The following is a 27,370-nucleotide window of genomic DNA, read 5'->3' on the forward strand; positions in this document are numbered from 1 at the left end:
CGAAGAGCCTTTGCAGCAGGCAGCACAGGACCGGCTGCTCCCCGCTGCACCCACCCTAAGCCGTTCCCTCCACTGTATTAGAAAATGGGTTGAAAATTGTGACAAATATATGGTGTAACCGGCCAGCTCGCTGACAGGTTGCACTGCATATTTAAAATAAGAAATGCCCAAGCAGTGGACATAAAGCCTTTGTTAAATTTTCCGAGGCCAAAAGAAGAAGAAGGAAAAAAAGGCATTTTACTTACATCCCAGATGGTAGCTGAGCAATCCCCAAGCTGTCAGTGGCAGGGACTTATGTAAATAGCAAATGAAATGTACATTGGGCAAAACCAGATATGCTTAAGAAAACACAAAACATGTTAAAGAACAGATTTTTATGCTGCCATCTGCAGCAGTTTCTTGTCAGTGTTGGGGCGCCTTGCTTGTAATTCAGGTTACAATGGGAATGAGGTGTAAATCATGCAATGATCAAAAAAGGGGAACTTTCAGCTCTTTCCCTCCCCTCCCCGAGCAGTTCCTTCTGCACGGGACCAAATCATGCCCGAGGATGGCTGGTGGGATGGAGCCGGGGAAGGCCGCGCAGAACCCGGGAGGACCAGGATGCTCAGCGCTGCTCCAGCCTCGCTGGGGGGGGGGGGGGCTTTTATTTTACCTGTGCATTTGTGCGCACATTTATTTGCCTGTAGAAAACTGAAATAAACCTCCAATACAGGAACTGATCGCGTCCGTTCAGCCCGAGATAGTAATGCAAACATTTAAAAGAAGCTAAAGCCCTGCATTTAGCTTTGCAGAGGAAGACAGAAAAGATAAGGTGCTCTGAAGGGATATGTGCAAAAGAATAAACTTTGTGCAATTTATCTAATAGGTAGCTGTCTGCACACATGGCATATTACGGTTTCAAAAGCTGCCTAAGGAGCCTGTCTCCTACAGGGAGCTTTGAAGATCTCAACCATAAAAAGGTTAGTGCAGTGGGTATTTCCTGGTAGTATCGTACTACTTTTCCCAGCACAGATTTGGCCTGTGTCAGATGGGATCACATGAAATGTAGATCCCGGAGGATGCTGGAGAGGAAGCAGAAAATGCCACCCACTTTCAAGGTCACAGCTGCAAGGAGAGCCCTGCTCACGCTGCTGCACTGATCGCTTACATATGAGATGAACCTTGGAAGAGGAATGAAAATATATGTATATCAGAATATTCCAGGAAGAGCTGTCAGCGGACAGCCTTACTGCTGGTGGAGGAACGCTGCAATGAGCCCTTGCATTGACAAGAACCTAATGGCAGCTGCACTGTTATCAAGAAGAGATGCACTCTTGGAAAAAAGCTGCACGGGGCTTGAGGTTTTCCAGCTCAAAATAATCTCTAGCAGAGGATGAAATACAGCTGCCTGTCCGTGAGTAAGTTCCTACACTCCAAAGCGAGCGTGTGACTCATTCAACAAAAAAACAAGTGCATCAACATCAGGCATGGGGCTGATTTTAAAAGGTTACTCATTATTCACCAGCAAATTAGATTTGTCAACAGACAGAGAGAGCAAAAATTCAGTATTGCCTGGTTCTGTGATTCAAACAGCCTCATCTAGCAAAGTGGAATAATGAGCTCTTCTGAGCCAGGTGACAGCTAGCGTGACATTAAGACAGAAGAAGGGGAACAAGACACAGAGCAGAAGAGTCCAGAACTTGCTTGGCACTGGCCGGTGCTGCTGCAGCAGCACTTGAAGTGGCAGCGATCAGAAGGAGCAGGGATCTGAATAATCCCAGGCTGCTGCACGCCAGCACGGAGCCGGGAAAAGACGCAGGGAGCTGGGAGAAGACGCAGGGAGCTGGGAAAAGATGCAGGGAGCTTTGCCGGTCCAGTTTTCCTGCACCGTCAACGTTGTGATTAGTGCTTTGGCAATGCAGCTGCATGCGAACGGCCAGTGCCCGGCTAGAGCAGCACGGGACCGCGAGCGGGAGGAAAGGCACTTCGTGAGCCGAGAGCGGGGCAGCAGCGCTGCTCACGTGTGCCGGAGGGGTCCAGCATGGAGAGAATCTGGTCCACACCCCTGGGAGGTCCTGGCTTGGGTGGGCATCTACATCCTGGACCTTGATGCTATGGACTTCAGTCCGACATTGTTTCGGGTAGTTTTAGTATGGCTTTGTAGCTTAATTTCTTCTGACAGTGAGAAGGAACCCTTAAGGTTTCTGTAAACCAGCATGGTTACGAGTGAGTGCCAAACAGAGAGCCGGGTCCAATGTGGCCTGTGAGCAGCCAGCCCCACCGCTGCAAAATTACACGATAGAGCACAGGACGTGCCACAAGGCATTAATCTCCCAACGCACAATTTTAGCCTTGAAATCTCTGCGTGACAGATACATGAGCAGCTCAGACATGACTGAGGGAAGTTTAACGAAGCAGCAAATTACAGCTCTGCCTGGGATTTTCCACCCGAGATACCACATAGGTATTTCCCAGTACTTGCTCATCGGCAATTGTGGTCAGAGCAGCTCCTTTCTGGCGTCTTGTGGTGGCACCACTGCTGTCATGGTGCTGGTGGTCATGGGTCCCTGGGCCACATCAGGGCACTGTCACCAGAAAACAGATGAGCGGTGCCAGCCCAGCACAACAAAAGGTATTTGCGTGGACGCAGCGAGCTCCAAAGGAGCCCTTTGATACCTGCTCGGAGGTGTCTTGGGGGTGAGCCTGGTCCTGAAGACCCTCAGGGTTCCTTGTTTCGACCTTGCCCTGGACAAGGAACGGTCGTTAGCCTGTGAGCTCATGAGTGTTCATGATCAAATCACGAACATCTGGGACTGCTCTAATGCTTTGCTTTCAGGATCTCCATGTGCTCTCCAAGAGGACAGATGGCAAGACAGAGGCAAGAAGAGCAGCAGTGCGACACAGCAGCTATGGAGACAGGAGCAGGGAGCAGAGCCCACCTGAGACACACCTCAGGGGACGCGCCCAGCCACTTCTCTGCAGCGACCGCAGCTTTGGAAGACAATTAAGCTGTGGCTTAAGGAACATCAGATCCATTCCTGACCTGAGCCATTCACAGAAATCCCTCCGCATCCCCAAACACAATTACTTTCCCCAGCTTACTGATATTTTAAATAAAAGTACAGATTATTTTGGCTGTCATGGATGGGATGGAGGTTTGCACTCAGTTAAAACTGTGCCAGTACTGGAAGGGAAGAAAAGCACCACGAAGAGAGAAGCAGCAGAACCACCACGTACATCCCTGAAGCATCCTCCGACCAGCGCATCTCCACTGGAGCACGGCCGAGAGCACTGACTGTGCAAGCAGCCGAGGAAAACCACCGCAAGGACTCTTATCACAGTAGTGGATGTGTGTGGAGTATTTCATCTGGCACTCTTTGGAGCCCTCATAATCTTTTCCTTTATGATTAATATTAAATAAGTCATATTCCTTATGGAATTTCCTAACTGTGTCTGTTTATATTTTTCTCTACTTCATAGTTAATAATTTAAGATCATCTCTCTCTTTTTTCTCTTTTATTTCACATTCATATGTTTTTCCTCATTTTATAAATTAGGTTTCTTGTTTAGTAGTCATGACAACATCTGACTGTGGTGGTTACACCACAGCCTGGGGCTTTTTTTTTTTCTTTTCTCCCCCCAAGCTGTCTTAGAAAAAATATCCTTTAAATAAATAGAAGCATAAAATGAAAGGGGCAAGTTCGGTACTGACTCCTCCTCCTTTCCCTCCAATGACCCACTTCAACAAGACTTCCCAGCATGGTGGGTGAGGACTCATTTGGCTCTAATCCTGCAAAGTCTTATCCACTTAGTTAACTTCAATGGGAATACTCAGAGCACATCAAGTGAAACACATATGTAAGTCTTTAAAACCTTGAGGCCTATGCCTGAAAGGCAGAAAGCAAAAAGCTGGAGTTGCATTTTCCTTCTGGGCGTTGATCTTTGCACAACAGCTAAAGGGTTGCGGCGCTATGGGGGTGAGCACAGAGATGTGCCGCTCCCTGGGGGTGAGGATGGGGCGATTTCCATGAGATGCTGTAGTTCAACATCATCTTCTGAACAGGGACCACATGGACCACCATCGGACCGGCGACTGCAGCTCCTGCCCAGCCACTTGATGGCTTTTGCATCTCTCTCTTGCTCCGGACTCTCAACAAAACCCAGCGGTTGGAGGCAGCAGGACCCGCTTGCTTCCACCTCTGCACTCTGCATTTCAAGGACGTGGCGATTAAAGCCTGCCTGTTTATCAGGGCAACCTGGAGATCAGGCAAAGGAATTTCAAAGCAAAGGGGCATCATACCAACAAATTCGTTTTTGTGACCTAGGGAATAGCTTTTTTTTTTTTTTTTTAAATGAACATTACGTTTCAGTCTTTTAGGATGTTGGTAACCAGTAGCTTAGAAGGAATTTAGGCTTTTGAAAAAATAGGAGTGTATTTTACTTTAGAGTTCTCCCACAAGCACAGTAAATGGCAATGGGTTACGGATCTGTGATTACCCATGGCAAGAGATAACTAAAATTCCATGGTGTGTTTTACATACTGAACATAAAATACCAATTACATAGATAGCCAGCCACACTGAAAGCAAGGCTGAATCAAGAGGAGGCAACGAGGAAGGGAAAAGGCCGGGAATTTAACAAAGGCAGATGAACCTTTAATACGGCAGAACCTCTGGGAGCCCTGAGACACTGAGTCCAGATGTTCGGAGGTCGATGTAACCTGACTCCAAGAAGGAAGAGGATGTATTTCTTAAAATTCCCTGTTGTGCTTTAATTTACTGCAGTCTTGCAGAGGACGCATGTGGTGATCACAGGTGGAGTTTCAGATTGACCATAAACATGAAGTTGGGGGCAAAAGACTCGAGCCATTTCAGGTTTGGCTGCCAAGACGGTTGAGGTACAGATTTCCATGAAAACATCTCCCTCCCCTTCCCCTACGGTCCAGTAACCGGTAATGGGGGCCAGAGGAAAACCCTCCAGCAGAGATACTGCAGGCACCAACAACCCTTTTTACTGACGGCAACCGGGACCAGAAGCAGGCAACAGCCTGAATGGAGGCTCTCCAGCTGATGACCACTTCTTCGCTGGGTGGAAAAGGGGAAGGGGGAAGGAACACAGGATGGATGGCAACGTTTTGAAGCTCCATTTCTTATCTGCGGTCACATTTCTTCTAAATAGCCCCAGAAAAACGATCTCTGTACTTCTTTAGGATCTCACTGTCTGCCCCTGAACACTTTGCGGGGAGGAAAGAAAAATATTGGCCCCGTAGTGTCTCTGGCACCATCCCATCTGCCCAGTGAATCACAGAGACGGAGTTGATTTGGATGCATTGGGTTTCGGAGTGCCCCCTCCCCCAGATCCTGACCCTTTTACCTTGGCTTCGCTCCCTCTGAGGTTTCTGGCCCGCAGTAATGATCAGCGTTTGATTAGGAGAACTGGCAGATTTGCCGCTGTTGCTACAGAGGGATTTGCGTGGGGATTAGAACTGGGTTTCAAGGGTTGGCTATGAAATAAATGACATTATTGATGCAATAAAAGCAATCCCTGTCCCTTTCCCATTCTCCACTCCTCCATACTAATTCCCAACCTCGATCCAAACAAACAATACAGTATGATTTGTTTTTCCAGACAAAATTTTTAAATTTATGTTGACTATGCTCTGAGTTTTCTACTGCCCCTGTATTTCTGCATCTCTCCAAAGCACCTAGCAGCAGGAGCTGGCAGGTGCTCTAAAGTAGACCATGATGTGATGGTTGACTGGTGGATGAGAAATTATTGTCCTTCCTTCCCTCCCAACCTGTTTCATGCTATAGGAATGCAGAGTTCAGCAAATCCCTCTTTCCCTAACCTCTTACTTTGCTCAGGAAGAATGACCTGAGCTTTCATAATTTAACCTCGTCCAAAATCCACCGTCTCCTCAAGGAAGGAGGATGCAGCTGAAGGAGATACAAAGGAAACTCTCACCTTGAATGCTACCCAGCCTCAGGACTCCTGGCACAGGGCAGCACAGACCCAAGCATCCAGGCAAGCAGTAGCAAAAGGCATTGGGTAAAAATGACTCCCGCAGAAGAATGGTTAAGTTAAGGATGAAAATAAATTCATCAATCTCTTCTTACCAGGAAAAAGACGAGCTTCACAAAGAAACAAGCAGTACAGTTATTAATGATCTGTGCCTCCCAGGCACTACCTAACGCTTCAGGCATTGGAAAACCCAGGCGGATAAGAACTGCTGTGCTTCTGCACCCCAGGAGGACGCAGAGGTGAATATCTGAGTATGTGGATGTCGGGTCACTTCCATTTCTGTGGCTCATGACCTGAAACGGGAGCAGATGAACAGGAAACACATTGCTACAAAGCACTGGGGGGGAGCGTTTTGCAAAGACCATTTGGTGCAGGAGGTTTTGGTTCCTCATTTGATCGGCTCATTTTCATGGCTTCACTGGTTACGAAGGCTATGGCTTGCCGCCAGCATAGCAGACTCGGGCGCTCCTCTGACTCTCAGAGCAGACCTGGGGCTTTCACACCTTCAAAGAGGAAAAAGAAGGCTCTGCTACGTCCTGGGGGAGAGTGGTTAACGGAGCACACGCAGCTGTGAATGCGACTTCACACCCGCCTTGAGCTGATGGTGCCGAGCTGGCCAGAACAGCTACAGTTCGGGCTGTTGGCACAAACTCGACACAGAACATTACCCAAACGCTACAGAAACCAGCCAAGGTGACACAGGGGCACTCCAGAAGCAAGAGGGGCAGCCAGGCAGCAACCCTCCATTGCAAGGAGATGGGCTTCTCCAAAATACCTGACCCTCTCGTCCTCCCTGCTTGCTCGCTCGCAAGGTGCAAGAAATCAATCCATGTGCCCTCCCAACCCTGACTGCCAGGCTACACAGGCCATGACCTGGTACTAGACATTCCCAAACTGCTCTAAGGATTTACAGGTTATTTTGTCAGCATTTCTGCTAGACTTTCTCCACGCTCCCATGGCACCGCCTTGTATACATGATTTGTGCAACTGGGAGAGACCCGTGCTGTGCACACGTAGATGTTTCCTCTAACACCAGTGTGAGTTCAGTAACGGCATGTTTCATAGAAGGGAACCAGCTTTTCAAGCTTTTAGAGGGTTCGGATCCTTGGGACTTTATTAGCTGAATGAATCAGCTGCATGGCTACCAGAAAGCCTCCGGGATTTTCTCTTTCATCTCTCCTCTCATCAGCACAAGTCATGAGAAGTGCCGATGTGATGAGCAGGGAACATTGTTTTAGGTACTTGCTTTCTCAGCCTTTGCAAAACTGGCACTGATCTAGGGTTTCTCAGTGCTTGCAAGTTTTTCTAATTAAAGTAGGGTATAAATTTAAAGTGCCATATCTCTTGCTGAATAGCTCCACATGTGGACACCAAGCCCAGACCAAACCTATGTTGTTCCTGTTTAGCTTAACCCATCTTCAAAGGGGGTTGCATATGTGTGAAACGAGCAGTTAATCAAGAACACCTCCCGTGGAGAGACAAACTGCCAGTGTGCTCCTGGCAGAGATGAAACTAAAACGCAAGAGTCCCTCGGAGGAAAGCAAGAGAGGTGAGACCTCGTGCTACAAACACTGGCCTGGAAAAAAGTATTTTGGGGCTTGAGGCTCAGCTGAGCTCAGCGACCGACTCAGTTTGTGGCCGCAAGAAAAATCCACCACCCTCTGCAAAATGCCAACATTACCGCAAGGAAAGGAAAGGTGAGACTTGGGGTTTGCAAACAATTCTCCAGGCGAGGATCACCGCTGACCATCCTGCAGCGTCTCCATCCCACGCGTGGGTGGGTGCACACCCAGGGAAGAGCCGGGCACCGCTGCCTGCGTCCAAGTGCAACATCACTCATCTGGGCCAGCGTGGCAAACAAACCACAGCTGCTCAAAGAGTATCTTGCACTAATCGGCGATTTCTCTGAGTCACCGGCTCCAAGAAACCCCAGTTTTTATAGGAAGATGAAAGTAATGAGTGACACAGGTTTCCTGCAATTTCTAGCTGTTGCATCACCAAAGAGATAATGTCTTTGGTGGTGCCTGGGGAATCAGATAATACAGCTGTGTAAACTGCGTGTGGGCTAAAGTATCTCAGGGCTGCATCCTCATCCCAACACTTCCAAATCAAAATAAAACCTCTCTGGAGGCAGCATCATTACAGAGAAACATTAAACCCAGCAACTTGGCCCAGAACAAGCAAATGAGTTATTTTCATTAAAGCAGGACACTACAAAACCCATCTTCACCTCCATCCCTAAGCAGCCCAGACACCAAGTTCCACAGCTTTGTCTTTACTCTGAAATTACATGGGATTCATTTTAACGGCTTTAATTAAAGCAATCCAATCTTTGTGCAAGGGATACTGGTAAAACTTGCACCTCTGATCTGTGGGTAGTTTTACGGATGCACATTTAGCTGACATGACGTGTGCTTAAATCCAAGTATCCACACGCATAAAAGATGCACTAATTTAGCTTGGCAGAAAATTACTTACTAAAATATGCAAATTAATAAGAAATCCTGAGTTGACCACCTGGGAGGACAGAAGGTATCACCTGGGCACACAGATATGTCTCGATGGACTTTGAGTTACCCTGATTGCACCAAATGAAGACCTGGCCCACGGGTTGGTATCTGCAGCTCAGGTCTTCGCCCGTCAGGTCCCAGCGCAGCCGACGCGTGCATCGCAGCGATGCAGACAGCCTGCACCGGCCTTCACCCCCAGCACATCCCTCCCCGTGGGCGCAGCAGCCGAGGAAGACTCCCCTGCTCCTGCTGGTGAGGAAGATGCATAGAGCTACGTCTCTGTAGGGAAATTTGGACATGGCTAAAGGCAGAGTCAACAGAGTCAGATTTTCAACACACGGAGGGGACAGCTTGTTCAGAGGAGCTCTGACCCACTGGGCTCCCTGGCTTTGCTAACCTGAACCCAGAAACCCAAGGTAAGAGCATAATTTAAACTGCTCCGACAGCCAGTGATACCAGAGGAAAGACGAAAGAGCAGTAATGGTAGGAAGCCCTCACTTCAGCCAGGAGAGCTCACTGTAGCTGTTAACTGCAGCAAAATCCTCCCCGCACCCCCAAGAGCACCGTACTAAAGGCAACAGCCCACTCTCAGCCCCTTCCACGCCTCGAATGGGCACGTTCTGTCTTCACACGTCTGTATCTGACACTATTAAATGATTCTCTTCATAACACATGAATTATAAATTCCCTTTAAAAAAAGTTCATAATCTGCCATCTGTTTCCAGTTAGGCTGTTCTGATTTCTTCTTTTTTGAAATGGAATATAAAACATTATTTAAAGGTCCCATAATCTAGATGGTGGGAGGAGAGAAACCAAAATCCAAATACCACCACCACCACCGTCACCCTGCCGAAAAGCAAAGACTTGGTGAGAGCCAAGGGCTGGGAAGATGCAACGTGACCGGTTCAGATCAGGAATAAGGTACAGAAAATGTGATTAAACTTGGAAGAACTTTACCATCACTTCAAGCTATTATACTGAAACTGGATAAATCTACAGCTTAAAGATATTTGACACGTATTAGTGGGCGAGTCCTTTGGCTTGGGCAATGTTAATGGATTGTAATGGTTTTAGTTAGCTTTAGTAGCTACACCTAAACATAAATAAATAATCATCACTGGAAATATGGTAACAGTGCATGTTCCAGATCATGTCATTGACTTCAGTAACATCTCTGGTTTATAGCTGGTCTGGCTCTTATTAGACATAATGTTTTATACATACACTTACACATACATGCAATCACATGTGCAACACATACTTTATCTCCCATCCTTGTTTGGGCCCAAATGCTGCAGCATAGCACCGAGCGAATCACATCTGGAAAGTGCAGATGTTTTGAAGCTATTGCAGCCTCGCCAACTCATATCGTTTCACTGACAACATCATCGTAATTGATTTTTCTCTTCCAAGCCCAAGCACCTGGAAATTCTGCTAGAGGACTGCAGACACAAAGGTTCTGGATCGCAGAGAAATCTTGAAAATCAAATGCAAAATTAAAACAGGGGAAAAAAACCAACCCCAACCTTGCCCCAGAGCCCTAGAAGCCTAAGTACTCCACAACCTCTTCCCTTGGCAAAGGAAGGACCACATGTGGTGGATGTCAGCCATGTCATTTAATATGGTTCTGGAAGGTGTTCATGTAGCGCGAAGAGGAGAGCGGTGTAAAGCCTACACAGAGCAGCACAGAAAGTGAGACCTGAGAGTAGCCTGGAAGGCTGTAACGCGGAAGAAACGCCAAGGGCAGCCAGAATTGTTTGCATTTTCATTGTACTTCAGCAAATCTTGCAATTTGGGGATCTAAATTGTGATCTTTGAACGTCAGTGCTTAGCAATACGCCCAAGTACACGGGGCCACCGGCGCCTACCTGGTCCCTGGGTCTCCCTGGCTTGGGTTACTGTGGCACAGAGATGATACCGACAGCACCGAACCAGGTCACCGCGGCTGGGACAGCCCGACATACGTGGCACCTTCCACCACAAACCTGAAACTCGGCTGGAACTCATCCCTCTGGCACGGCCGCACGCTCTCCCCCCTCCCTGCCACCACATCCTTTTGCCATATGAGCAAATATACGCTGCTCTGAAACAAAACAGTGCTCTTGGATGGCCAAACTCACTCAAGCTCTTCCTGGCCCCAAAACCAAGAGCCCCACTCAACTGTGAAAATTAATACGGACCTTCCTGCTGCGTTTTTATAGCCATGGCAGCACTCTGCATCCTGGGGGCCTCCCACACAAATCTGATTTCATAGCTGGGCGTAAAATCTCGCTCTCAGGTTTAATAAGCAAAACCACCATCAGTAGCAGAGGTGAGATGACAGGCAGCCCGGCCCGGGACATCTTAACAAGATGCCTCCAAGACACGCCGAACCCTCCTCTGTGGAAAACCAGCACGTTTCAAGTCGGACAACCAAACACAGAGGCACCAAAAATCAAAGGCCGACAGTGTCCCGAATAACCACATTTTATTTTCAATTTAAAAACCCCAACAATCCGCAAACCCAAGGCTGTGGGATCCCTCCAAAGTTTCTCTCCGCGTGCCAGCAGGATGACTGATGGTAAATCACACCAGCTCCAGGGCTCCGTCGCAGACTGCTGCCAGGCGGCTCCGCCTGTTGGAGTCACTGACGGTCCCCTTTCCAATTAATCAAGTTCCCATACTGATTAACAGCATGATTCATGTCTCTCGTTAGGCGCATTCTGTAACAAACAAGGCTGTATTTCAAGGCCGCTGGCTTAATGGTTAAAATAAATACCTTCCAAATTTCTATTTTCAAGTAGCTGAACCTTTTCCACCTTTACAACTAATTCAGACTTCCTTCAAATTATTTTTCTAAGTAATATAACAATTTGTTTTTCATTAGAGCTTGTCAAAGCCGGACTTTGGTTTATTTTGAGAGAAACCAGCACTCTCCAGAAACTGTTTAGTACAATTTGAATGACGCCCAAAGGGGTTATTGCAGCCACAATCAAAATAGAGTTTACAGCACTGGCTAGGGGTGACACTTTATTTAATGATTTAAAAAAAAAAAAAGAGAAGAGAACCCCCCCAAGCCCCCTGAATCAGAAGCTAATTAAATGCACTCCTATGGCTAGCAGTAAGTGTTTCTAAGTCACTCCGACTACTGCAGAATGCAAGAACTTAACTTGTTGCTAACTAATACCAGACACCATTATACGAGCAGCGTTATTTACTGATTTGGGGTGGCATGTGCTGGTATTCTCATGTCTGGCACAGCAGCCTCGCCTCGCAACAGATATTATCAAGCTGGATGTGAAATCAAATATAGGAGTGATTAAATAGTTCGGGTTCTGCCTGCTTAAGTTGGATATTTTTGGGGGGGGGTATAGCTCGGCATTTAATTTAAGGTGGCTTAAATGTAACAGAAAATCTACCCTGTAACTCCTTTGATTTCACATTCCTTTTGTTTTGCTGTCGAGCAAAGCTGAGCTGGAGCCGCGCCAGGGCTGAGCGCGGGAGGCTGGAGGACGAGCGAGGGGCAGGAGGACCCCAGCCGCCCCTCGCCCGCGGGACCGGGACGGGTGCGCAGGGCTGGCCCGAGCGACCCGGAGGCTGCAGCGAGGATGATTAATCTCCATAATCCCAGTCCAGTGCTTCAAGGTTCCCAAACAACCTTTTAAAACGCTCTCCCTGCATCCTCCACCTCGGACTCGAGTCCAAAGCAGATTTTTAAACAATTGAGCTGCAAAACTATTTTCCATCAGACCATTCCTCCCCTAGCAGCAAACTCATGTTCTGCTGTTAATTTTCCTGGGCCATTCTCCGTTTGTTGTTTTTTTCTCAACCACAACAAAATCAACAAAATTTGGACCTTTGTGAAGGCTGAATTTCCCCTTTGTTTTCGCAGGGGAAAGGCTGCGCTGCTGCCCAGCCCGAGCAGCGAACACCCACTCGCTCGCACCTTCCCAGGGATGCTGCTGCCAGTGACGCCGGTCCGGGGGGACCCCGCTCCCTGCATCCGACCTCGTGGGGCATCTGCAAGTGAAATCAGAGGCTGGCCTGGGGATATCACCTGGAGGAATAGCATCTGCAGTCTCTTTTATGGTCTTAGCTCAAGGGTACTCACGGTGCCGATCTCTACGGGAGTAGTGCAGAACAGATGCCCCAATTTTTTGGCTGCTGCCTCCCAGCAGCCCTGGGGTGGCTCCTACGGCGAATCGGGCAGCGGCTTTATTCTCATGCACAACGTGTTCATAAGGTTACGACACTACTCTGCATCAATAAAGAAAAACAACTGCTTGAGCAGTGCAAATGTCCTATAGGTGCATAATTAAAGCACAAACGAAGGGCCTGATTCCTCTGCCACAAGCCTGGGACTTGGGTAACCCTGATAATCCTCCTGGAGACACATCTGATTTACACCAGCCTAAGAAAAAGAACAAAACCGAGCTCGTATCTGACAAGTGAAAACAAACACTGGCCTCAGACACTTTCTGCAGGGAAGGGGGGAGCTGTTTAATTTTTGTTCCTTCTCTCTGGGCTGCTGCTGTGACCTCTGCTACCTCCTAAGTCAGCAACACAATATGTTGCAGCTGTGGCACTGCAACAGCATGATTTAATTTGCGTGTGTGTGGCTGGAAGGGCAGTTCATCCCTCCAACGTCTTGCGGCATGGCAGAGGCAGCAGCGGTGGAAGCGGGGGGCTTGGTCCTCCCCTCCCAAAAGAGAGGGGGGAAAACCCCTGCTTCGCCTCCCATGCACAGCTTTGGAGAGGAGATGGGAAAAGGATCAACTAGAGGAAAATGTCCATTTCCATCAACATTTTTAGGAGGTTGGGGTTTGTCCAAGCCAAGGAAAAAAAAAAAGGACAGAAAATATCTATCTATTCAACAACTGTTTTCTGCTTAAAAAAAAAGAGGAGGAAAATTACTTTGCTGCCCGCTCTCCTGCACGTTCCCGGCTCCCAGGAACGCAGCGGCTGCCTCTCTCCGGTGCGGTGCCCGGCTGGGCAAGGGTAGTGCTCAGAGCTTGTTTTCCGAGGGAGAAGAGCTGGAGGTTTCTGCTGCAGGAGGTTTCTGCTGCAGGAGGTTTCTGCCGCAGCCCCCCCACCCCGGGGGCTCCCTCTCGGCAGGTCCTCCCCCCCCCTGGCCCTCCACCAGCTCGTAAAGCTGCCGCGTTCCCGCGCAGCTCCTTGGCCGGACCCCGAGAGCTGTCTCGGGAGCTTTCTTTGTCAGCGCTCTAAGTTCGAGGGGGTTTTGGCTGCGGAGTTTTTATCTTTGCCTTCCGCAAGGCTGGAATTCAGCTTCGCTCTTGGCATTGTCATCCCTCCGCTTTATACGCGGCTCCTGCTGAAAAACATCCTGGGACAGCCCGAATTTCAGCCCACTGCCAAACCTCCGTGGGAGGAAGACCGGTGGCAGCGAAGAACTGGCAACCCCAAGGCTTCGCCGCTCCGGCTCCTTCGGGGAACTTCTGTCCTGACGTGTGACGCTGGGGGCTGAGCTCATCCCGGCACGAACGTCCCCTCTCCGGGAGCTCCCCAGCCACGAGGCTGCGCAGAGGATGCTCTGCGCAGGAGGACGTGCCGGGAGTTTTCAGGGGCCACAGAAAGGAGTCAGGATCCCCAAATTCATTCAAATCCAAAGGGATTTGAAGGCCTAAAACTCTCCCCGCATCCTAAAAACCCCAAGCTATGCTTATATGACTGTGACCCAGAACAGCACCGTGAAAGCAAAGGAATGACCCTGCCTTTCCAACAGTGCTAGCTTTATACTTTCCATTTACTATTTATTTATTTCTGGATTTTACCTTTGTGATACTGAAGCTCCTTCCCATCTGGCACAGCCAGAACCACCCCCCGGCTGTAAGAAACCTCAGCCCTCTCCTGCCCGGGCGCTGCAGCCTCCTCGCCGTGCTCTCTAACTCAGCCCTACCTGCCAGCTCGTAGGGGCAAGGTGGCTTTTTCCTGGCTTTTTGGCTTTCCTCTCGCTTCCCCTCATCAACCCATTTGCCAAGCAGTGTAATTTTACTGCCTGGCTTAAGGAGCCAAGAAATACGTTTGCTGGTGTAAGCTGTGCATTAGACGTCGTGAAAAACATGCAGCTTCAGGGTTTTAGGAGCCAGCTCCAGAGAACAGCGAAACACCCGCAGAGCAGCGAGGCCGCGGGTTTGCACCCTCTCCGGTTTCACTCACGGACGCTGGCACTCGGCTCTCTCTGGCCGTGGGTGGTTGAGCACAGGGTAGGACCTATGGGTGCGCAAAGGCGACCGCGTGTGCACAGGAGATGGAAGCATCAGCAGGGAGAGAAGGGAGACAATGCAATGCTCTCACAGGTGGTGTGGTGGGAAGGGGTCCTATGCCACCGACCTGCGGGCAGGGGAAAGGACTTGCCTTCCCCACGCAGCACTTTCATCCTCCCTCCCCCTTAAAACCACAAGCTCCTTAGGGCACAGGCAGGCTCTGGCTTGATGCTTCCTCAGAACCAAGAACAACAGGGTCCAGACCTCACCTGTGGTCTCCAAGACCCTCCAAGACTTCTTCTTCCACCTCCAGATACTAACAGCCACATTTTGGACTTGATTTCTCCTGAACTTTGGGGTGCTTCAGATCTACATGTATATTTTTGAGGCTCAGACCCCAACGCTACTACAAAATCAGTCAGTTGGTACCATCAGACTCAAAATGAAAGAATCATTCATCAAAGTGATTTGTAAAACATTGGCCGCTGCTACCACCTGCAGCTGGATTTCCATCCCCTTAAATGAACATCACATTCAATAGCCACCATCAAGAGACATTCAGCAAAAACAACCCCATCCTTATGAATTAGAGAAGGTGTCCAAAACCCCGACCCCAGCGCTGGAAGTTTAAACCTGATGAGGGGATGCAAATGTCCCTGCTCCAGACAAGAGCATCTTGGTGAACACGGTCGTGCCTCTGCATAGCTGCTACAAAATGCACCTGTATTCCCCAGGAAGGACAATAATAAATGACAACAAAAAGCTTTGAATATTTAGCAAACTCTCAAAAACTCTAAGGACTCTCGGTTATATATGAGCACAGGGCAAACTCCACCTCAGGCTTATTTGGAGGTTTCTGTGGCTCAGACCGGCCATTTCTCACCAGCCTGCTTTTACAGGGCTGGAGCACAGAGCTGAGCAGGGAAGGAGCTGAGTTACAAGTCTCTCCTCCGGTTTTATTCCTGGCGGAGACAATTTGCAGCAGTGTTGCTCGGCACGTCAAGTCTGGCACCTGCTTACAATAAATCCCTAATGATGTTGAAAAGTTAAACGTCCATTTAGCTTAATTTCTGTTTTAGATTTGGATTTCTATGCACTGTAAATGCTAAAAAGAATGGTTTTTTTGAAACAATGCCGCGTATTTACCTTGGAGATCCTCTATAATTGGCTGCCCTTCATCTAAGATTTCTTTCTAAACGCAAAAGGATGCTCTCAGCACAGACAGTCTACAGGGGAGGCTTTGCCACCATCACCTGCTAATGCTTTCAGGCCGGCTGAGCTCTTTCGAGCAGGCTCCCTTGCAGGTGGGATGGGTCGATGCACTACTCTTGGGTCAAAACCCAAGGGTTTTGAATCCCAGCAGACACTAATGGAAGAAAAACGCCTCATGGGGTGGTGTCAACCTGTGCAGACAGGAATTTGGGAGTCTTCGCTTTTGGGACACGTGTGATGGGAGAAAGCAAGATGGGCACAGTCAAACTGCTTAGTCCCGCTGAGCACGAACCTGCCTGTTGGCTGCACCGGCTGTATGGCTGAGAGAGGCTCCTCAACCTTGGAGGTGCCATGTCCCAGAGCTTCCCCTCCACGGCCATCTCTTCAGTGCAAACAGCTTCCTCGGGATCGGGGTTTCACGCAGCAATTAATGACAAGGTCAGCGCAGCCCATTCAAACCTCTCTCTTGGGAGCAGGGAGTCACCGGTGCGGAGGACACGCACCCACTCTTACTGCCCCTGGCATGCACGAGATGGGCAGCCTGGCGGGACCCCCGTGCCACACCGTGGGGACAGTCCCCAGCCCCGAGCCCCTGGCCGGGACCGCGAGCAGCTGCGCTGGCGGCTGGGGAGCTCTTCCGCAGCCTGCCCGGGGGACAAGCGGCTGATGGGGCCTGGCTGTAAAACCTTGGATGACATTTTCCCTCCACTCACCTTTGATCCTGGTAAGCGTGCTCTGGGCGCTGCAATCTGATTGAGAATCTCTCTGTGTGCAGATGTCCTGCAAAAACTACACCCACAGCTGTAACTCACAAAGCCCTCCCCAATCTGGTGGTTAGCGACAATAAATAATGATTTTTCTAATGGGAACTGGCCAGCATTCAACCCGCTCCTTGATTATTTTTTTTTTTAAGCAAAGACTATTTATATTGAGAGACTTGCAATATGGAAGACTCTTCAATTTATTCAAGATCAAAAAGCAGCCAAAGGGGGAAATTTCTGGAAGCTCAAGCTACGGCGACTCGTATCAGAGCAGGCAGACCCCAAACCAAGATCACAGCAACATCAATGCACACGAAGCACCAAAACCATGGGGTGTCCTGGCTCCTCGGGCTCCCTGCTTCGGGTCTTGTGAGGACACGGGTGGGTGGGTGAGCGAGCATGGGAAGGGGACAGTGCAGAGACGCGCCTACGCAGTGTGTGTTTCGGTCGTCATCACCCAAATCTCCCGCACGGTAGGTGGCCCAGGACAGTCCGGCACACCAGGACCAGCACAGTGACCGGCACAACCCCACGGGAATCCAGTGGGGGATAGACATCCATCCTCCCGGTGCGCTCTGCGCTCCGCCAAGCCGGCAGGCTGCTGAGCCCCTCCTCTCTGACGTTCCCAAACTCACTAAGCTTTTTTCCTTACAAACGTGAACTAGGAAAGAAGAATAAGTTCACACTTGAAAAAAAAAAAAAAAAAAGACTTTTTTCTTTAAAGCACAACTTTTTTTGGGTTCCTGACAAAGCAATATTCTCCAGGCCAGTCGGAATCTGGAAAAATACACTTACTCAACCTAGCCACCATGACTCCAATAACAATTATAAAATGTCCAATAAAACTTGCATGTAATGTCAATTCAAATCTTGAAAAGCAGAATTAAGTGGTATATCAACATTAAACTTTATTGCTTCCTTTGCAGAGCAGAAGTATTGTCAATAAAAGTCATTCTGAATGAAGAAAAGGGCAGTAAATATTAAATAAACAGGTTTTTGTTGAAATGCTATAAATGCACCAGAGCTGCATTTTACACTGGGACCCTTTTTTCCTTTGCAGACTCCCCTCATGATAGAAATAAGTCAGTAATTGCAAACTATCAATAAAGCGCCAATTAAAGGGTGGTTAGATGCATGCATTTACAATATGTCATTATGAGCCTTTATTGTATGTAGTTGGCTTTTTCAGATCCCACTGGCTCCGTCTGAAGTCCCCCAGCACACAAACGGTCATGCTGCTCGTTAGGGGCCCTTGGAGGAGCCATGAGGGCGCTGGAGGCGCGCACCAGCCAGAGAGCCCTGGCCGGGGGCCCGGGGCGCACCCCCCCGTGTACCCCAGCCCGGCTCCTGCCCGGGGGCACGGCAAGGACGGAGAAACCCAGGGCCGAGAAGGGGATGAGAGAGGAGCATTTGGTCAGGCTTTTTGGTAACTGAAGTTTCTTCTGGCAGAGATGTGAAGACAAAGCATCACCATCTCAGACCATTACGCTATCATCCTCCTGCCAATGCAGAAGTGAGCAGAGCACGACAGCTCTGCCCCGAGACTGGGCAGCTGTGCCCAAGCTGGAATTTGGCAACGTGACTTTGTTTACCGAGAGGCCGCTCACCGTGGTGTGTCCTGCTCCTTTCTGGGTCTACCTGCCTTAGAAAGAGCCATCACCATCCTCCCTACACTGCCTTACATGCAAAAGTATTTCCACTCGCAATTCCTGCTTGCTAATCTGATCTCCGTCATGTCTCTACACCCACCTCCTCCTGCAACGAGCAGCTGACAGAGATGGGACGTTTTGCTTTGTCCGTGAGACAAAAGAGCAGGTTTTTTTAGGGTTGGGCTGAATATAATCCTCCCAGTGACACTGAAAACCTCAAAAACCTCAGGTGCGATGCCCATCGCAAACCCAACTGGCACCTCATGGAGCAATGCCCCGAGACCTCTTTGGGTCAGAACTCTTCCGCCCCACTGCCGGGACCTCCAGCTGCCCGAGAAGATCCATCCCGACAAAACCAAACCTGTCACCAAAAGGTGTGCCGAGCAAGCAGAGGTACAAGCTGTATGTTCAGTGGTACCCAGACACAACGGGACGCGTTTTGGAAGCAGGAGAAGGAGCGGGCATCTCTGCGAGGGCACAAATCCCGCGGCTTTTATGTCAGACCTTTAAAATCTGATCAGCATTTTTGTGGTTTACCAATAGAGTTTATAAGCTGTTCTCCAGTTTAATCATCACACGTATTTACAGGAAGCAGTAACAGCTACCGAGTATGAATTTCATGATGCTGAAATGATACTGAACAAACACCGCAGTCAGCAAGGGCTGAAAGCTGCACTTCTGCGAGTCAGAGTGGCTGGGGTTTAATGAGCTCTTTGAATTATCCTGGGGCAGCGATGAGAGAAATCAGATGTGGTCTAGGAAAGTATATACGCAGGAGCTTCTGTCCTCTGACTTTTGCACAGATTTATTTATTTCACATACAAAAAAAAAAAAAAAAAAAAAAAAAAATCCACTGGAACGTGAACGCCATTAGTTTTTGAAAAAATTATTTTCACTATGAACCTAGGCTCAGTAAATCTGGTGGTTGTAAAAAGCAGCTCAAACATTTTCAGAGATAAAGAACAGCCCCTTGAATGTTAAATATAAAAAAAAAAATCCCTTCAAAGGGTGAAAGATGTCTATAAAAATTAACTTTTGGAGAAATTGCAAGTATTCACCCTAGCCTTCCACAGCCGCAGGATCAGACCCTTTGCACTAGTCCTGGGCTGACATTTCTCTGCCATCCATATGAATGGAAACCAAACCAGCGGCAAGGGAAACAAACCTCCAGCAACACAGTAAGAGCAGCCACGCCAGCGCGAACCACCACCAGCGCGAACCACCCAAGAGCCAACAGTTAATAGCTGTGAATCATCTTGATTCACTTGAGCCTGAACTCTTGACCTGCCAATTGAGTCAGTTCCTCTGGATGCTGCTCCTGCTCGGACAAGATGGGCTCCAGTGAACCACACCGCTGCCGCGACGGCAGCGTTACCGCTCCTGGCACGCGTGCCCACGTCCTTGCTGCAGGTTACGGAGCTGGCGTTAGGAATGCGTGTCTGCATCTCGGCCACCCAGGTCCCAGCCCACCCTACGGCCCCCAGCCGCAGGCAGCTGCCGGGCAGCAGGTGCAGGCAGCGGGAGAGGTTCTACACCCTTTGAACACCCCCTGCTCCGTCCTGGGCGAAGACGTGACCCTTAGGAAGCAAACCCAGGAGCATCTCACCTGGAAGAGGATCTGCAAGAGGCTATGTACGATGCACATCCGCCGTCCCAGGAAGAGAAAGAACGGCACCACCAGCTCGATGAAGTGATTGACCAGGGTCTCGAACTGATGAAACCACCACGGCGAGCGATGCATGAAGTAGGCGATGGGGTTGGGCACTGGCTGTGTCTGAAAGACGGAAGAAGAAAAGAATCAACCCTCCTCCAAGGCTCATCATCAGGGGGAGCTACAGAGCTCTTGGCCTTTTTCCTTATTTCTTTCCCCAAGTTTGCTCACAGGAGAACCGTCCTTTGCCTCTGGGCACTCATTTGTTTTTAGAGAAAATGACTTCATTCAATTTTTTTCATGCAAACCCAAGGAATTTTTAAACCAAAACATCTTTTAAAAACCAAGAGTTTTAATTTTCTCTTTTTTTGTCATAACCAAACCCCACTCATCTTAAATTAAACCCACTATTATTTAATACTGAAATGTTACACATAGCTCGACACCGACGGATGTTAAATTGCTCTGCACGAGTGCTGAAGATCATCAGAGCAACTAAGCAGATACAGAAACTGAGAAAAAGATTTTCTCAGGGTCACACAGTAGGTCAAACAGAGTCAGGAATGGAAACCAGATTTCAAAACCTAGGAGATATTCTTTCAAAATGTTTAAATTTGAAATAAATGTGGTGGTAGAGTTGCTTTCCAAAATCGTAATTTGGGAGAGGAAAGTGTAGTTCCTCTAAACATGCTATATTGGTTTAAGGTATTTACATACTGGCCTTGTGACAATATTTTTCTTCTATCAGCCTGAAATTTTTTGACACTGGGAGATCTTCCATCCAGTACAATAAAGCTGCAAATTTTACAAAGGAAACAAACCCAAATCCTGATATGTTAATAACTGCCACCCTTAGAAATGCTGCAATTTTAACAAAAAGAAAGTAGTTAACAATTTATCTTAGCATATCTGACAAGCTCAAATACATTAGTATTGTTTTAAAACTGTGACAGAAAAAAAGAGAGGATGAAGACGCAAATTTTAATTGAAGGAGACACAACACATCTTTAAATTATTTGTAGTTAAATCAAAAATACAAACAAAACAGGGAAAATACTGTACTATGCATGGCAACTGAGAGTGCTTCCACTGCCAAATCCCACAACTATTGTAATTCCGTATTAGCAAAGCTGGGATTAATAAAGTTGTTGCTTTATATGGGTTTGAGGCTGCTGTAACCCCTTAGGACAGGAGACCGCATCCTTCCTTCCTCGGACACCGGCGCCGGATGGAGCGGTGTCGGGGTCAAGGAGCTCTGCCAAGTCCACTCCGGCAAGGGGGCGGGAGGTCAGGGCTCCCCCCTCCCGGGGCAGCGGCAGCAGCCCCAGGTGCCACCGAGGGTCCTTCCCCTCCGCATGGGACCTGTTTCGAGTTAATCTCCTTGTTGGGCTGCTCTTGAGCATTCCCAGAACGTCAGGGAGGCTCAAAGAGATTTTTTTTACCTTGATCCCAAATTGCTGAGAAATGCTTTTATCCTTCCAAAAAGGCAGGTTGCTTTCTTGGCTTCTTCTATTATTTTTTTTTTTTAAGTGCCTTAACCAAAACCAACCTAGATGAGGAATCAGCCCTACAGGTTGTAACATTTAGCCCGAGATGAGCCGGTTTCCAGCACGTAACTGCCTGATTCTAACATGCCAGAGCTGCAGAAAGGCGGCACTCACGCTTACCCCCTCTTGCGATGCAGCCGCTGCCTGTTTCCCCATCGGCAGCGTGCCGCGGAGGCGCGCCTGGATCCGCTCCCTTCGACGCAGGCAGCACTTACGGCCGAGGACCACGGAGAACCCGCAGTATTACACATGTAATTACATACCTACTTACAAATGTAATTAAATCTCATAATGCGATGGCACTGAGCAGTTATACATTTGACTGTGGCTCTGCAGGGCTGGGCTGACCCTGTTTAATTTTAAAGCAAAGACCATCCTTAGCTATCGAATGTGCCATTCGGTTCCCCCATCCCCTTCCCCTCCATCACAGGCTCACGTTGGTGCCCTCATCTATCAGGGCCAACCGCAGCCAGCAAATCCCGCTTGTTGCTTTGGGCTGGGACTCAAGATATCGTCCCCCCAGTCTGCTGTGCTTAAGGGCAGAAAGGTAAAGCTCTTGCCTCTAGTCCCACTGCAGTGGGACAAGAAGCAGAAGAAAGTTCTTGGTTTGGGCTCATGTAGCAGCCACGTACGGGCTCGCGTGGGAACAGCCCAGGCTGGCCAGCCGGGTCTGCTGCGGTTTATGCTTTTTAGCAGCAGCCTAATATCTTATCCTGAAGTAGAAATGGGGAAAAAGGAGAAGCGAGGCACAGAAATCTGGCGTGCGTTAATAATTCACTCCCAGGTGCTATAGCATTGCCATCCTTCACCTTATCAGCGCTGACACTATCACGGTGTCACTGGGGGCAATGCTGTGCGACAGGCAAGATAACTCAAACGACAAGCAAGACTGAAAGTCTAAAACAGCAGCAGACACACCACAAATAACACACGGTTCCTTGGCATTTGTTGTGACAGAGGGAAAGAAATGCATTTGATAAGGGCAGCGCTGGCGACGGAGCCTCTGGGGACGCCATCAGTAAGGGACCCTTCCTCCCCACCGCTGCAGCCACTTCTCCGGCGTGTAAACCTCAAGTACGTAAAACAAAACACAGCGATAGAGAAGTGATTCGCATGTATCAGAAATTCGTTAAAAGGCTGTTGGGGGAGGAGAGCGCTCTGTGTGTGTGTTCCTCCCAATGCCTTCCAGATGCTGCGAGCACGGGTGTAGCGCGGCACAGGTTTCCCGGCGAGAAAGCCGTGTTTACTCGGGAAGGGGTGTTGAGGCAAGAGCAAAGACCCAGAGCAACGTGTGAATCGCTGCGGCGCTGAACACCGGCACCTGTGATGCTGCAGAGCTTTCTGGTTTCTTTTTGTGCCCGAGTTGACCGCTGCCCAGGGGTGCTGGGGGCACCCGACACCCCATCCGGTGGGTCCCGCTGCGCAGCACCCAGTTGGGGCTGGGAGAGAGCACCCGGGGCACATCACTGGGGTTAGAGGATACTTGCCCAACACAGGCATGCCTAGTGTTTTCCCACTGCAGCCGTTTCCTACGGAAACATCGCGGCGGTGTCAGAGCCCGGGAGGAGGGATAAACATTCCAGCATCACTTCACCCAGCTCATTTCGCTGGGGATTTTGAGCTTTACACTTTGCTTCGTGGCTGCTTTGCAAGCAGCAGCATCCTAGGAAGCAGCCAGGAGTTCCCCCACATTGAGAACTGTGAACTCCTGACACACACACACACACAGAAAAATGCAGCTCCAAGTCAGATGCAACTAAATAAACAGGCCCACAGCAGACGTACGGTGAGAGGAACAGAGCCCTTGCCTCCAACAAGCCCCATTTCTGGATACCTCTGTGAAACATAAAATTTTTTAAATAAAAAACCGATTAGCAAATACTGGCTTTATGTGTCAGCACAAGGTGCAATATAATAAACCTTCTGCTTCCCTCACACCTCCAGCAGCCGGAGAAAAACTGTGCTGCAAATGCGTTTTGAAATCAGATTGGGGAAAATTAATTCCATAATTCACGGGGCAGATTTGTAATGTGTGACTGCGGGGCGACACTCGGCGGGGGCTGCTGAATGAATTCTGGGTCGCCAGCTAAGGCATGTTCTCTGGCTCGTATCTACCAGGTTTTATGAGGGCTGGTAACAGATTCTAAAAATATGCACAATAAACTGTTTTTTCTCCCTAAGGGGTCTATGGTTTAATTATGTTCTTAGTGAGAACCATTAAAGTGCTAAGTACCTGAAGACTCCTAATTTACTAAACTATACGCTACTAAAACCCAACAGAAGGCTATTATACACCAGAGTAAACGCTCTTCTCTGGGACTGTAAATGCACATGGTCTCTCCTCTCGGCCTCCTTATTGGTATGGCATTACATAAACTCTGACGGAGTATTTAATCCCAGTGTTAGATACCCCAGCTCAGCCCAGGGAAATCTCCAGGCTCTCCTACACGTGTGCATGAAAACAAGTCCCACATTGTCCTCGAACAACCCACTGCTCAGACAGGGCTGGGGATGTTATTCTTATAGCGTGAGCGGCACAACTCCCATGCAAGTAACCGTGCGGCACGGGAGTGTGAAGTTGGAGGGTAAGGAAGACCCTGTCCTCTCAAGATCACAAACGAGGAGGAGCCCAGAGATAGACTGAGTAAGTTTTATCCTTTGCAATGATGGGTTTTTACCTTCCTCCACTCCACAATAAACTGCAGCATGGCTTCAGGAGCCTCTGTTGGATCTGCTCGCTCGGCGGAGCACCTAAACTCAAACTCACGAGGTGTCCTTCAAAAAACAGTAGCAAGTTATGAATGAATCTGTTTCAGAAAGGTGAACAAAAAATCTATTATTCTTCCTGTTTGTATAAGGTAAACTTAGATTATCTATTGATTCAGATAACCAAAAGTATACTTGGCATTAATATTAAAACAACACTAAGGACAGCCTTTCAAAACATTGCCCTGGGTGCCTATCGCAGAAATCTGGCTTGGTGAAAAACAAAGCAAGCCTTAAATATTTCTGTGCACTCTAGATACTATCATTTCTTTTTCCATTGAAAGGCACCTACTCAACCAAAATACTCATATCTGAGTGCATTTAATGGCAGAAAAATCTTGAAAAACAGAAGGAAATGGAACAGCAGCAAATATGAATAAATGATGAGAGGAAGCAAGTATTTGGTCAAAAGAAATAGGATTAACTTGGCTCAACAGACACTTCATTAACAGCTTGTGGGCACTGGAGGCTCCAACAGTGAAAAGAGAAGGAAGCCTTTGGCACAAACAGAAAGGCGTGAAGAAGAGTGGTACCCTGGAAAACCAGGCTGAGAGGTATTATTCAATGTTTTCCTGAGCGTTTGTGGAAGGTACAGATGAACTGTAAAGCACAGTTCTCCAGCTTCCCAAGGCACTGAGGCATGAACTCATCTTCTCAGCTTCATCAGCTTCAAAGAAAAGCTCTCAGTTCTCTTGTACTTTGGACCAAAAAATAAAAAGGATTCTCCATCACAGAGCATAATTTGATCAACATGATCCAACAGACTGTTTCTCTGCCAGTCTATTCTGCTTCAGATCTTGACCCTTCCTCCTTACGCATCTGCAGATCAAAGCTCCACTTTCCCAAGCCCGAGCAGAAACGGCTTCCCAGCCCCGTGCAGAAGAGCAAGAGGCAACAAGCAGAAAGGAGACAAACTGGGTCACTCGCAGCTGCTGGGAAGTGTGGAAAGATGCGTGTCTTGACTGAAGTCAGACCGTCTCGTGCTGTACAGTAACCAACGACTCCTGCAAAACACCCTTCTTCATAACAGGGGGAGATTATGGAGAGCTGCTGCTTCCTCGCCGGTGAGGCTTTGTGGTGGGCGCTCTACATGTGCAGCAACCTTGATTGATGAACAACATAGCAACTGTGCACAAAGACACACGTGTAGGCAAGGGTTTTGAAAGGAAACTGAGCAGCGAACTGCTCAGCCTCTTGTGTAAATCCCTGCGGTACCTTGTGCCATCTATATTTTATACGTACATTCATGCGCACAAGGCTCCATGTGCGTGGTACTAACATACTTGCATACACAACAGCTAACCGGTTAAAAATAGGCCCTTTGAAACTTTCCAATTATTAATATGATTCCAATCAAAATAAAATCATAAGAAAAAATTAAAAAGTTGTATCTGTCTTAAAATGCACAGAGATCTAATGTCCGGGTGGGTCACAAGGGGTGGGCTCTTCAGTGACGCAATATCAAAATAATTAAGTCTCGATAGATCTATTAAAAAGAAAAGCTACCTATACGTTCTTGCTGGGCAGAGCTTCCCTTGTCCAGTCAGTAGTAATATTCAGTTCATAGAAAAACATACTGGAATCTGCCTGCTTTAAGACAGCAACCCAAGCCAAGGAGATGTGTGTTTGACTCGGTGCCAGCACGACCATAAAATGTTGGCAATTTAGTAGAGACGTAGTGCCGCGCCACTCTCCCAAAGGACCTAAATAAACTTCAGATGTAGAACATATATTTTTACTTTTTATATATATAAATCTGCTGTTTCATTTTTAACTCCTTTCCCCAGCCGTCCCTCCGTCTAAGGTTTTTCAAAGCTGAAACAGGTCCCTGCTTCTCCCGGCTGAGCAAAGCCTCAGCAATGAAAAGTTAAAAGCATGAAAAATCAGAGAAATGATTCACGTCTGGGCATTGGGTTTCTTGGGGAATAATGGCTGCACATGCGGCTGCAGACGCCGGAGGGGAAAGGGTCTCGGGAGAAAATTCTGCTGTGCAATTTCATGCCTCGGCATTATAAAATATCCCGAGGAATTTTTTTTTTCCTGTTCACAAAGTTGCACTTGCAAAGTCACCAGTGTAGGTGAAACCTTCCTGCCACATCCATGACATTGAGCTACAAAGCCAAGCTTTGCTCATGATGAGTCAGCCCTGATTTACACCAGCACGAGCGAGGATGTACTTCAACCAGGGGTGCACTGAAATGACGGATTTTTGAATTCCAGCAAGTTGGGTGGAGGCAGAAGAATCTATAGCTGCACTGTTTGCTTTTCCAGACTGCACCCTACCTCCTGGTCAGAGTTATCCTTCTCCAATAATAAAGACCACATTTCCACGGCCCACAGCATACCTGTTTATTGACACTATTCCTCCATAGCGTGCCTCCGAGCTGCTCGCTGTATATAGAGTTAATTGTGGATGTATTACAGATTCACCTATTTATTCTGTACATTCTTGGAGGGGTCCAGAGCTAAAATTACACAAGGAACCGCTGAACTGTTCAGGCTATTTATTTGTTCAAAATCCCTCTAAAATAATTAGCGGGGCCTGGAACAGACATCTTGGCTCTGGTGGGGCCAGAAGAAGCTGGTGCAACCAACTGTGGGTCATTACTGCCTTTGGGGAGAAGGCTTGTTTATTAAGAGCACCAGAGATGGGTCATGTTTGGTTTAGGGAGTAGACCAGGCTGGAGGGTATGACTGTAAGAAACAGGAACTAAGAGCAATACATCCTTACCAAGAAGGTCCCATCCCAAAAGCAACGGGGCTGAGACGGGGGAGCTGCAGCAATCCTTCTCCAGCGATCACCATGGTTTGATACCGAGCTGCCATCAGATAGTGCTTTCCTGGTGCATCTCCATGGTTTTCCGACACAGAAACGCGCTCCCTGGCCCGGCGCTCTCCAATGGAGCTCACCTTCCCAAGCGGATCGCAAGGCAGGTCGCTCACCAATATTTTAAATTGCCATTTAAGAGCATATTGCAAATGTGATCCTTTAATTGGTCACTGTTATGGCTCTCTATTAGAGAAGACAAGTTTTTCCACACAAGGTAAGCCCTTGCGAAAGCACTGAAAAT

The 27,370-nt window shown here is 48.4% G+C and overlaps 1 protein-coding gene across 3 annotated transcripts in view; it reads right to left on the minus strand.

Annotated features, from left to right (window-relative positions):
• Positions 1 to 27,370, minus strand: part of LMF1 (lipase maturation factor 1) — a 206,423-nt gene that overhangs the window by 45,024 nt on the left and 134,029 nt on the right. For all 3 annotated transcript variants that reach the window (XM_076350797.1, XM_076350795.1, XM_076350796.1), the window contains one exon: positions 19,942 to 20,109. In XM_076350797.1, coding sequence (XP_076206912.1) covers positions 19,942 to 20,109 — 168 coding nt within the window. The remainder of the gene's footprint in view (positions 1 to 19,941; positions 20,110 to 27,370) is intronic.

This window comes from Aptenodytes patagonicus, chromosome 13 (genome assembly GCF_965638725.1).
Source record: "Aptenodytes patagonicus chromosome 13, bAptPat1.pri.cur, whole genome shotgun sequence".
Taxonomy (NCBI): domain Eukaryota; kingdom Metazoa; phylum Chordata; class Aves; order Sphenisciformes; family Spheniscidae; genus Aptenodytes; species Aptenodytes patagonicus.